Source organism: Astatotilapia calliptera, chromosome 3, assembly GCF_964374335.1.
Source record: "Astatotilapia calliptera chromosome 3, fAstCal68.1, whole genome shotgun sequence".
In the NCBI taxonomy this organism is placed as follows: Eukaryota; Metazoa; Chordata; class Actinopteri; order Cichliformes; family Cichlidae; genus Astatotilapia; species Astatotilapia calliptera.
In genome coordinates this window covers 35,587,200-35,599,249 of record NC_137424.1, presented here as the reverse complement: position 1 = coordinate 35,599,249, position 12,050 = coordinate 35,587,200, and the positions used below count along the sequence as shown (strand labels likewise).

The window sequence follows — 12,050 nt, the reverse complement described above, 5'->3', positions numbered from 1 at the left end:
TGCCCCGCAGGCTCTCTACAGCAGCAACTTTTCCTCGCTTTGCTCACGTCGATGTATAACTGGCAAAGCTCAAGATACGGTCCCCTGATGTGTGTAAAACGTTTGTGTGAGAGTGTTAAAAAGAAGCCAACGAGGACACGTTCGGGTTGAAAAGTTAAGACTGTCAGTGCAAATTTGCCTGAAGAAGAAGCCCGGTTTGATGTCGGCCTACTTGTGACTTCACGGCGATTAAATTCTGCGAATAAGCTGATTGTTGGATCGGTTTTAGTATTTGTTGTTAAAACGGGCTATCACCAAGTAACTGTACCTCAAAACTTCCCTCTCCCAATTTCCATTTTTCCCCAAAATTGGCCCGTTAAAATCCCTGTAGCAACAAGTTCTCACATTTTCAGAAATGGCCCACACAGTTGCAGCTCATTTATGGTGCATTCCTTGTGCACTTACAGCAAAAACCTCAATGAACAACTTTCATTATCCTAGCCAACCAAGAAAAAGGTTTTCCTCCCATTTGCCTTTAAAAGCCTTTGTTAGCTGTCCTCAGTAGGGTTTAGTAAACATCTTTATGACCCACTAGGTATGTGAGAGCATGTGCCGCTCGCCTGAGTGCTAATTAGCTTGGCTACATCTGAGAACACTCAGAAGCTACTGCTGAAAAGGAGTTTTTTTGTTTGTTTTTTTAAAGAAAGTCAAGAGCGCTTAAGGAAGTCTTGGCTCTTTGGTTCTCAACCCTGGATCCTGACTTTGGTGAAAAATGAAAAGGGAAGAACAATCCAAAGATCTTTGTGAAAAAGGATTATTATTCCATCTGAAAGTGTTCATCACGATAGCAGATGTTCAGCATGTAGCGGCTTAGCTGCCTCATTTAGCATTCATAAAGGAAAGAAATTCCACAAATGTGCAATATCAACAGGCTGCTTATTGAAGTCGAGCATCCGAGCACAAATACAATGCGCTGAATGTTTGGTACTTTCATTCATGATTCGGACGTTGCGAACAATGAAGCCATTCCCAGGTCAATTCCCACACTCAATCAGCAGCACTTGAACCTTTGAAAGTTGAAGGACTTCCAGAATGTGTGGCATTCACATAAAAAATATTCGTCTGATCATAGAACAGAAAGGCTCCACATTCAAGCTTGTTCCGTTCAAGGCTTTTGTGTCAGTTATACTGTGAGTTTTCAACTATTATAAACTATTTAAACTTTTAAACAAATGTATTTTTTTCTCTTTTTTGCCTTAAGTTGTAGCTATATGTGCTTATTGCGGAGGCGTGCTTTATTCAAACTGTTCACATAACATTTTCTAAGAGTTTTCAATCACTCTTTATTGCTCCTGCCACTATAAACAAAAGCACTGTAGAAAGCACTGTAGCCTGGTAAAGCAATAATGCAGAATGGCTTAAGTTAAACCATTCAAACCTTCACCTGTCATGGCTGCGCTGAGATTAGGCTGTTTTAAAAGACATCTGATAGCAGACTGCTTTCTAAACTACAGTATGGATGTGGCCTTAGCTATCAGTGGGGATGTGAAGGCCACTTCTTTGTCTATTTAGAGGATCTAGGCTCAGATAACACTGGATGTATTGCCCAAACATGGCCCGTATTAACAGTTGTGTATAGGTCTCTTTTGGCCTGTACTGATAATGTTGATTCATGGTGAGAATGGCTGCTTCAGCTCAGCCACAGGCGGACACAATAGAGGGGCCAGATGTCAGATGTGCTGTGACATTTGGGCCACATTTGGTGCACTCATGTCAAAAGTAGCTCGTAACTTCAGGGCCACGTCTGACCCCACAGTATACTTGGAGTGGGCAGATGCTCACTGACATTCAGGTGATTTTAGATTATATACATATATTACAGATGTCACATTTTCATGCTGGCTCTGATCTGTAATATCTCCACAACAATTACACGCCTTGCAGTATGGATGAGTTTTGTAAGCCACACGTGTAGCTTACAGAAGATTCACAGGATTTGATTAAAATGTCCGTTATTTTCATGAAACATCTGCACTTTGATTTAAAGTTATATGCTTTACGTGGTAGTCGGGTCAAAGAGAAGAAAAGAGAGGCTTTGTAATGGATTTTGTTACTAGCTACATTCCAGCTGTAGTCCCCGCAGGTAAATGTGATCCAGTGACCTCAGCATTTTAAACATTCTGGCTATGGTCCTGTCTGCGGGCTCATTTATCAATCCATCCATCCATTTCCTTAACTACTTAACCATACAGGGTGGGGCCTATCCCCAGCTGCCACTGGGCGAGAGGCAGGGTACACATGGAGAAGTTGCCAGTACATCACAGGGCTAACAGGGAGAGACAAACAGCCATTCACATCCTCACCTATGGCCAATTTAGAATCTGTAATTAACCTCACGTACATGACTTTGCACCGTGGGACGAAACCGCATGCCAGACAAAACCCCTGAGTGTAGGTGTGCTTTGTTTTAACAACATAATAAGACCCAAGGCTGTAAAAATAGGAATTTGCCTTTAAGAACAAACAGATTTGTTCCACTAAAATGGTTTTGTCCACATTTCCCACAACATTGTTTGATTTCCCCGACCATGTCATAAGCTATTCGCTCACATCTTTGCTCCTCATGTTTGGCTTTACAGCAAAGGAAAACTCAGTCAAGGTCAATAAAATATCAGAGGTATGTCTTCATTGAACAGGCTTTTGAGGCGCGAATGTGTCCCTACATTCATGCCTGTGGAGTTTTTTTTCATTGATTGTCCAAGGTGAGCTACTGGTGCATTGTGGGTAGCTTTGGAATGAATAGGATGCAAAAGGGGATCAGTGAAAGTCTGCTGCATAATTGGAAATTACACCAAAAAGCAGATGGAAGAGGCTTCTCTCAGCTTTGGATGGAACATATTTGGACTTTTTGTTCTGAACAAGCTGAGCTCCAGATGAATGCTGAGTGTGGGGCTGCAAGCCACCTTTGGAGAGCTGAAGACCCCCTTAATTTACCACAGAGAGACCTCGTGGCGCTGATGATTTTGAACTTAGTCCTGAAAATATTTCCTTTTCTTCTTCTTGTTCTTCTTCTTTCCACCTCCCCCCCCCCCCCCCCCCCCCACCTCCTCCTTGTTTCTCCACAAGAGCTTAATCCTTCTAACCAGCACCACATGTCCTGGAAGGCTGCTGGAAAACTCTGGAATCTACTTTTGCCCCTTTAACAATAGCATCTACATTAAAAAAAAAACTCCGAGCTGTGTCAAGTGGGCGCTAGCGCCGAGAGCGCTGCAAAAGAAGCAAAAGTCGGTCGAGCGGTGACCTCAGAATCCCTGCCTCCGGCTCACTTGTGGAGATCAAGATGTGCCAATCACAGATTATTCTTTCAGCTGGCTGCACAAAGTGGAGACTTGTTGCTTATGCATCTAATTCATATTGATTTGCACAGGCCAACCAAGGGCGGGGACTGGCGGGATTTTTTTTTTCTTCTCTTAGATGGGAAAATGTCTTTTTATTTCTTCTCCAGAGGTTTATCAGCTACAGAAACTCTTCTCTTTAATCCAGTATCTTATCTTTGCTCTTTTTTACCAGGGAGCAGCAAACATTCTGTCGTTGCATGAAATCACAGGCCGCAAACGCAGTAACTGTGCTGTCACATGTTTTTACAACTGCTGGGACATGCTCATCTCACGCTGCTTTATAGGGCGATGACTTTACTCCTTGTTAAAAGTACATTAGTGTCACGCTGTGTATATACTTGTGAAAGAGGATGCTTCATTTCAGCAGTTACAGTAAGCAGTCCTTAATTCACGTTCAGATGGGTTGAGAGTCTCTGTTCATTGGTCATCGGAGGTTGTGCAAACACTAGGCTTATGTGAGCGCACCTGGGAACATCCATCGCAAAGTGTACATTCATCACAGAGTGGATTTTCAAACCGAACATTGCTGCTTACACAGCTACCCGCCCAAAGTGGGATAAAACACGAAGCCAACAAAAGCAACAGTAACTTAAAAAGCAGAAAGAGGGAGGGAACTTTACTTTAGAGGATCGCCCATTAAGTCGTCTAAGATTGATTAGCACCTTTGGATCCTTTACCCAATGCGTCTTTTTCGCTCTAGCCTCAATTATTTCCTCTGTCCATTTCTCCCCAGCCCACCAAATTTTTCCACAGGGGAAAAGGTCAAGGGGAGCTGGAGTCAGAGATGAAAGCACTTGATAATACCTCTTCTGTCAGCTTCACTTCCCTTCACTCCCCGCATCCACTGATGTGACATCGAGTGTTTTTTGTATCACGTTTTCCATCCTTGCTCTCCCTGGAATTTGGTCTGACCTATTCGTTGTAGCTTTTATGAGGAAACTTTAATCAAGTGCTTTATTTGCTGAACACCGCAAGTGGTATCCAGTTGCCATCAACTGGAGCAGCGACTCGTCCATGCGGTACAAAGGGTTTGTGAGGGAAAACAAACTTTTTCTTAACAAGTTAGCATAAAACGTGTCATTCGCTGTCATATCGATGAACCATCTCACAAATATCTCACGAAAAATATATACACTGCCAGTCAAATGGTGCCATTAGAACAACAGAGCCCGCTTTGAGAAGTCCTACATATGAAACATATTTGGCTCTGATTAAACCAAACTTGCTACATAATTTCTTCTTTTTTTTTTCATAGTTTTGATGTTTTCAGTAGAAATTGACACAAAAAAAGGCTTTTCCAGCCTTTTGAGTACAACGGATAAAAAAACATAAAATGAAAACTTAAGTTTATAATTAAATAAATACATAAAATACAGTCCAAAGCTTGAGAACCTTTGGAAAATTACCTTGGCATTGACAGTTCTGCACATAATATCATAAATAAGACACTAATTCAACTTGGGGTCTGGCTTAACTGGAAAACCAGAGAAAAGAGTCTCCATCCATTTAGATAATTCCAGGAAGGAAATATACACACAGGACTCCCCTGTACACTCCGACTTCTGCATGCATTTAACTCAGAATGTCTATAACATGTCAATTAGTGAGCATTAAAGCATTTTTCAGGCCAATTTCCTCACATTTGGAGAGGCCAGATCTGGCAGTCCTGCTCCATTTGCAATCTTCACGCTAAGCTAAGTGACTGCTAGCAATAATTTCATATTTATGAAAAGTCACGCAAGCGATCATTCTTTTCATCTAAGTCTTAATATGTCCATTTCTCAAAATGTCAAACTACCCAGAAAAACCCTGGACTCGTATCGCCTACATTTTGTTAAACAATTCTGCAAGGCTACGTTGTTAATTAGCGTGTCAGGGCAGCCACAGAAGGGGATGTTCGAAACAAAGTTTGGACTCACCAGGGGTCCCGTTTCCCCAGGCTGTCCTGGATCACCCTGTAAGAAACATAAAATCGTTAATGGAAGCAGAGCGTGTTATAATCTTACCTAAAACAAGTCTTGCGTTTAAAATGCTGCTTTTCTCCATATTATGTTCAAATTCCTTCTATTATAGTATCAAATAGCCAATATATGGTGCATAGCAGCCAGGCTGAAAGAGGAGCTTGCCATTGTGCCCATACACCAAGTAGGCTGAGAGGCACTTATCCAGCTGTGCCACCTGCACCCTGCACTGTATGTTTCCAGAAACCTTGTTCTTGTTTCGACTTTTGGTTCATGTCTATCGCACCGATGTTCCAACAGTTCGTGGTGTAGCAGAGAACTGTAGGAACATGCCAAAGCGATGTTTGTACATATTTGATTGGTACGTCTTTGCGGGACAATTTTTGCGATGCTCCTCCTGAGCTATTCATGAAAGGAGACCTAAATCACAAGAGCAATAAAGCGGCCTCGCAAAAGAAAACCAATTTCTTGGGAAAACGCAACAACTACTGCCACTGGAAGAATTGCAAATCATCTTAAAAACTTGGAAAGAACCAGATAAACAACACTTAATATTTTCGCACTCCTACTGTGATCTCTGCCAAGACAATAAAGATCTGGATCCCTCAGAAGGTTTTATAGCTCAACATAATTGACAGGCCTTTTCTGTTTCTTCTTTCTCTCACAGGCAAAGTTCACATAAATTAGCGTGATGCCAATGACAGGCTTAAGAACATGGAAAATGTTACGTGGTAATGAAAAACAACCACGTGAATGTAAATCTATACAGTAAAACCTTCTCCTGGGAGCCTATTCATGTTTAGTTATATAGACGTGAGGGCGATGAATTGTAATGTAGCTTGTCTAGTATTTATTAGAAAGGTTTTCGTTGGAATAAACCCTCCCAGCAACAAGTCAAAATCATACTGAATAGAAGCACAAACAGAGCTGAACTTGTTTAAAACTTACTGGAAATGACAGAGTATTTATTACAGGATACGATGACAGAATTTTGCTGATCCAAACAAATTTTAATGATACATAGAGTAGAAAAAAAAACTAGTATCAAACGTTCTCAGATGCCAAGCAACAATCAGTACTCACCGGTAGACCAGGCACACCTCTGGGCCCATCCTTGCCAGTGTCTCCTGGAGGCCCCCTCGGTCCAGGAGGGCCCGGTGGCCCCGGGGGCCCGGGTGGCCCTGCTTGCCCCTGATCTCCCTGTGTGGCGAAATAACACATTAAAGAATCATTATGGTGTGTTATTTTTGGACTGCTGAGACTGGAGCCACTACAGTGAAATGATAATTAAGAGAGAGTCGTGGAATGTTCTTGTGGGTGGCGATGGGCTGCCTCCATTTATAACATGACGAATGAGCTTTTTGGAGCTAGCATACAACTTAAGTTAGGAGGAGCTGCAACGTAATGATTTGTAGCTGAAATATTAATCCTTTAAAATGCATGCAATCCTACAGGGCCATAATGAGTTGAGTAAGGACGGTGCTTTAGGTAACGACTCCAAAAAAACAAAGAAGTCCCATTTGAAGTTGACAAGTATAGAGCTACAATAATCAGGGGAAATATACTGAAAATGTGTGGTCCATTATGATACTGCATTATAAGAAATTCTATGAAAATATTCTGCAACCTAAGTTGCAGGGAAAAACCTTTGAGTGGTTCCAGGACAGTAATTCATTTTACCTTAATAAAAGCTTTTTTTAAAATGAAGTTTCCATATTTTCCTTTAACAATAACAGAAGGAGCGTGAGTGCTTATGACAGATCTGTCTGAAGGCTTGCATGCAAAGTGGCCAAAGAGAAGTGATTTGGTGAGACTTGGCACGGTGGACAGAGAGAGTGAGGACACACCCACTACCTTAATGAGCCGTCGCTTTATGAGCTGCTGGTCAGCGGAAAGAAAGCCATGATTGATCTTAGGGAAGACCATCTGAGCAGGTGTGTGAGGTCAAGAGGTCGTAGGTCAGAGGTGAGAGAAGGTTGAAGAAGGATGAAGTCCCAGAGGAGGAAGAAGAAGGAGGAGGAGGAAGGCAAATGCAAAAAGAAACAGATTCTGTTAGAAAGGCCTGTGTTCATGAACTCCGGTCCAGCACCTTCACAGATGGAGTGGTGGGAGAAATCCACACTTTTCCAGCACCGAGGTGGTTTGCTGAGGAAGTCTGGGCTTATTTTTTGGAGCCAGGGCCCATAATTATCACCTCTGGGGTGCGAGCGCGCCACAGCGAGTTCGCAGTCCCCTGGAAAAATGGGAATCACTCCTCCACTGTGAAAGTGCCGTCATCATCATCGTCGTGCCTGCTGCTATGTCAGACCCTGAGAGCTGCGCACACTGAAACCAGCGAGGTCAAACCTTTGAGTTGAGGTTCATTTCTAATCTTTTTCCAGCACATGTCTGATTCTGCTTGTGTCCATTGGTATTTGGCAATGAAACAATCCCCAAGGCCGTGCTAGAGGATCGGAGGATTTGTGGTGAACCATGAACTTGAGCTTTAAGAAAAAAAATGCCACTTTGCTTCATCACTGAGTATTCCTCTGGGAGTTCCTTCAATTCATTTTAGCATCAATGGACACAAGCCAAACCATCTCTGTGTTCAGGATGTTGCCTGTTTAGTCACCTGCATATTACCAGGTTGTAACAGGCCAACGCATTCACTTGACCTGCCTAGCATGTCGACTGGAGAACAAACCTCTTGAGCGAAAAGACTAGTAGCAGAAGTGTTGAGAAGAGGCTAATGGTTGACCTGCTGTGATTAATTAGATTGCACTTTTCCTGCGTGCACTCCATCATCACTCCTTGAGAAAGGCAGCCAACAATTTACTTCCAGTGTGTGCTGCAGAGGGGTCGGACTGAGCAGCGAGGCAGCAGCACCACCGACAAACCTTGACAGTCAGGATCTGATTGCTGTGCAAAGCAGCCAGCGTAGGGAGACCAGGCAATCCCTGAAGGGACAAATAGCAGAACATGGCACAACACACGCATGATATTCAAACACTGGGTGAACAAAAACAGTTGAAGAAGGAAGGAGACAAGCATCCTGCTTCTAACTAGCCTCATAAATGTTTGAAATATAATATGTGGAATTCTTTGACATGTATATATGAGTTTTTAAGAGCCGTAAAAAGCCAACATCAAAGTTAACTGTCAAACAAAGACTTCTGAGGACCAGACATTTAAATTCAAAGCTAAACAAGACCAGGTATTTTATTTTAAACAGCTAACTTTGATACAGTCCAAGTTTACTTTCCTCAATAAAACTGTGTGTTCAATGGCACTGGGATCATCCTGTGTGGGCTGCAATGGCACAAGTAACCATTTCCTCTTGTTTTCTTCCAATTATACGTTTGTTGAAATAATATTCATACAATACACTTTGAGCTATAACAGGCTGGTAAATTGAGAAGTGGCATTGTTCGTTTAGCTTCAGGGAACACAAAGACACTCAAGATGTTTGATGGAAATTCAGTCAAATGGTTTCCAACTCCCTTGTCAACAAACTTCATGACAGATGTGATCCAAACATAAAAACTGGAGGGAAGAAGAAAACATCGGGCTTTCTCCTTGTTAAAAGATGACAATAGTTTACAGCTGCAAAGAAGAGCTTTTATCTGAATCCAGAAACGCTGACATTTTGTCAGCTAAACATGGTTGTCCAAATGCTACAGTCAAATAAATGCAGCCCATTAAATTTAATCACATTGATGGGTATATCAATAGGCTGACACATTTTTATTTCATTGCATTTTATTACATGCCTATCAAACTGCAGCAGATCATCTTTTACACTCAAAGTGTCATAAACTAGGCAGGCGCGCGTCTAGTTGACTAGACACTGAAATGTTGCTGCCCTTGCTAGCTGGTGCCAGAAATGCTAGTTAGCTAAATGATGCTATCAATGTTACAGTGCTATAATGCTATCAACCTCGAAAGTTGATTTAACACCTAAATTCACCAGGGCATGGGGTGAACCAATGAACTGACATGAACTAGAATTGTTAGCATGTCTGGCTAACTGGCTAAAAAACCTAGCTTTAAACTAAGTTTGCTTTAATTGTTTATTTATTCTTTGACTGAATGTATATAACTACCCACGTAAATTTGCAGCGTTGCAGCTGTTGCTTACAGTTTACACTGTACAACTAGATTGTTGGATGTCCCAATTGTTTCTATGATATTTCAAGTCCTTTACTGCACTTGGGAGATGTTACCAAAAAACAAGCATTAGCCAAAATGTAGCATTTGCCACACACATCGGATCCTGTTCTTCCTTAAAGACTTTGATCTCCTATTACTCAAATGGAAAACATATGTTTTGAAATATGAGAAAGTTCATATGTCAAGAAGCCATGAGCAATTATTTTTATGTTTAAAGCAGCTAAATGCTAAAGAGAGGATTGCTATATTAGGGGACTTCTAGCCTAGCTATGATATTATATAGGCAGAGATTAAGTATGTATTTAAGCCCAATTTTTTAAAATGTTTCTCTTTTTCATACTAAGTCAGCTGGATAATAACATGCTGGAGTCAGTAGTTTTAACCAGTTCTTGATCAATATGCCTCATTTGAGATTGTAGCAGTTGTTAGTTAAAAAATGAAAGCCTGCCTTTCTTATGCATTGTGTGACATGGAAGCCCTACTTAAAAAATCAACTTGTACAAGGTGAGCTGGTGTATCACTGTAAACTAAAACTGCTGTGCAAACGGTGAAACCCTGAGCGGTCTTAGAAGGGGTAACTGAAAGGAGTGTGGTGCTGATATAAATAAGTTTTTCTTTAATAATAAAACTATAAAATGGCACCAAAAGATGACCACACACTGGTTGCACAATCGCTGCATATTCACTTGTTTATCCTCTTATCCTGCAGGTTTGCTATGTCAGAAATAACCAGCCTGAATGAAATGATGAAAACATATCTTAAAGACTGGCATAGTAGCATAAACATGGCCTGCAAGGGATCAATCTTTATATATATTCAAGTTTAAGATAAAATCTGTCCTATCCAAACATGGCTTTTGTGCCGTCCCTCTGGATTTCTAAAGATAAATCAAAAAGCATGGCTCATTAAGAATATGGGTTTCAAGGCAGGCTAATTTAATTCAGGCCTGCAGCCGAGCACAGCAGTGGATACTCTTACACTGTATACAATAGCCACGCTGTGCATAACTGGAATTGACGCGCAAGTATTTTTCAAGTTATTTACAACCTCAAATGTTATTTACAACTTCAAATGTCTCGAGGACAAAGAGGGAAAGCAAGCACTGGATTATGATCAGTGGGAATAGAGAATATAAAAAGTCAAGGCATGAAATGTAGTGTTGTTCATGTGCAGGCTGGCACATGCGACTGCTTTCTGGGATGTCTCTAGAGTCGTGAATTTAAACCGTACGGTCATTCTCAGACGCCAGCACGGGACAAACGAAGAGAAAGTGGTGGCCATTCTGACAACAACCATGTCTAAAACACAATTCAGGCTTTCTGTGCAGGAGGTTAAAAGGCAGAGAAGCTTGGCTAGGTGTGGGTAAACTCTTACTCTTGCCTCCAAGCTGATGTCAATATGTGAGAATGATAATGACATGGTGGTTGACAGAGAATCCTAACCATTCGCAGACTGCCTTGTTTTGCTTTGCTAAACCGAAACGGATGTTGGTTATTTGGTAAGGAGCTTTGTTTCCATGTATTTGCCTGCAGCGAGGTGACTGGGATCTGTAGTAAACAATAAGCCGTATACGAGGCCAACAGGCATCCTCATTTATAGGACGCTGGCCAGATCCAGCATCTCCTCAACCACACCAAACACACAAAACATCCCGAGCGACTACAGGCTGTGGCATTTTCTGAATATCTATATATGGAGTGAATTACCAGCTCTGTACACAGATGGCTTTAATACATTTAAGTGTGTAATAACACATTCATCTGAAGCCTCAGATTTGGCATCAATCGGATACATCGAATTTATCTCGAGCGAAATTCATTTGAAGGCTTTTTTGATTTCATGCACAAATACACTGAAAATAATTCTTTGTTCATGACTAAAAAGTCAAATCCTGGAAATTATATAATCGTGGCCTCTTTATTTTGGAAGAATATTGCACATCGGTCACATTTGGGCAGTTTATTGGGAATTTTTCAGATTTTTTTTCCCCCCTTCAGTGAACCCAGGAATTGTTCAACCTTTGCTTGACAGCTGTAGCTGGTGCCATCTCTCAAAAGGACCACACACCTTTCTCGGTGATATGCATAGCTACTAACTCCTGTTAATTGTATTTTAAAAGTGGAGTTCCAGAGCTGGCTGTGTATTTGTTTGTTAAAGCTGGCCGATTTATTATTTGCTGCTTGGTTAACCTCTGATGTTTGGAGATGACCTTTGACCTTCAGGGCAGACAAATGGCTGACTGTGATATGCGTGAAACAGGCAGAGGAAGTAGGCATTTGTGAGGGAATTCTCTCGGACACATGGCGAATCTCTTACCGTCTTTGGTCACAGAGGATCAGACTCTAAACTGATCCCCTGATGTTACAAGAAAACACACCAAAAAAAAGTTATTTTAAGTTTAAATCTGTTTATATTTGAAGGGAATTTGCCAAACTGGTGCATACGGGACACTCTTCACATGTTCTCTTGTATACACGTATCTCCATATGGCTTTAATCAACTCCCTGCACGCAGTCAATACTGGGCATGAAATTGGCTTCACTTCCAGCCTGATAGATGGAC

At 41.5% G+C, this 12,050-nt stretch overlaps 1 protein-coding gene across 1 annotated transcript in view; it reads right to left on the bottom strand.

Moving 5' to 3' along the window:
- The window catches only part of col25a1 (collagen type XXV alpha 1 chain), a 149,433-nt gene that overhangs the window by 33,997 nt on the left and 103,386 nt on the right, over window positions 1–12,050 (bottom strand). The window contains exons 7-10 of the mRNA XM_080298332.1: window positions 8,215–8,274; window positions 7,193–7,264; window positions 6,422–6,538; window positions 5,297–5,332 (exon numbers count right to left, since the gene is read on the bottom strand). Coding sequence (XP_080154458.1) covers window positions 5,297–5,332; window positions 6,422–6,538; window positions 7,193–7,264; window positions 8,215–8,274 — 285 coding nt within the window. The remainder of the gene's footprint in view (window positions 1–5,296; window positions 5,333–6,421; window positions 6,539–7,192; window positions 7,265–8,214; window positions 8,275–12,050) is intronic.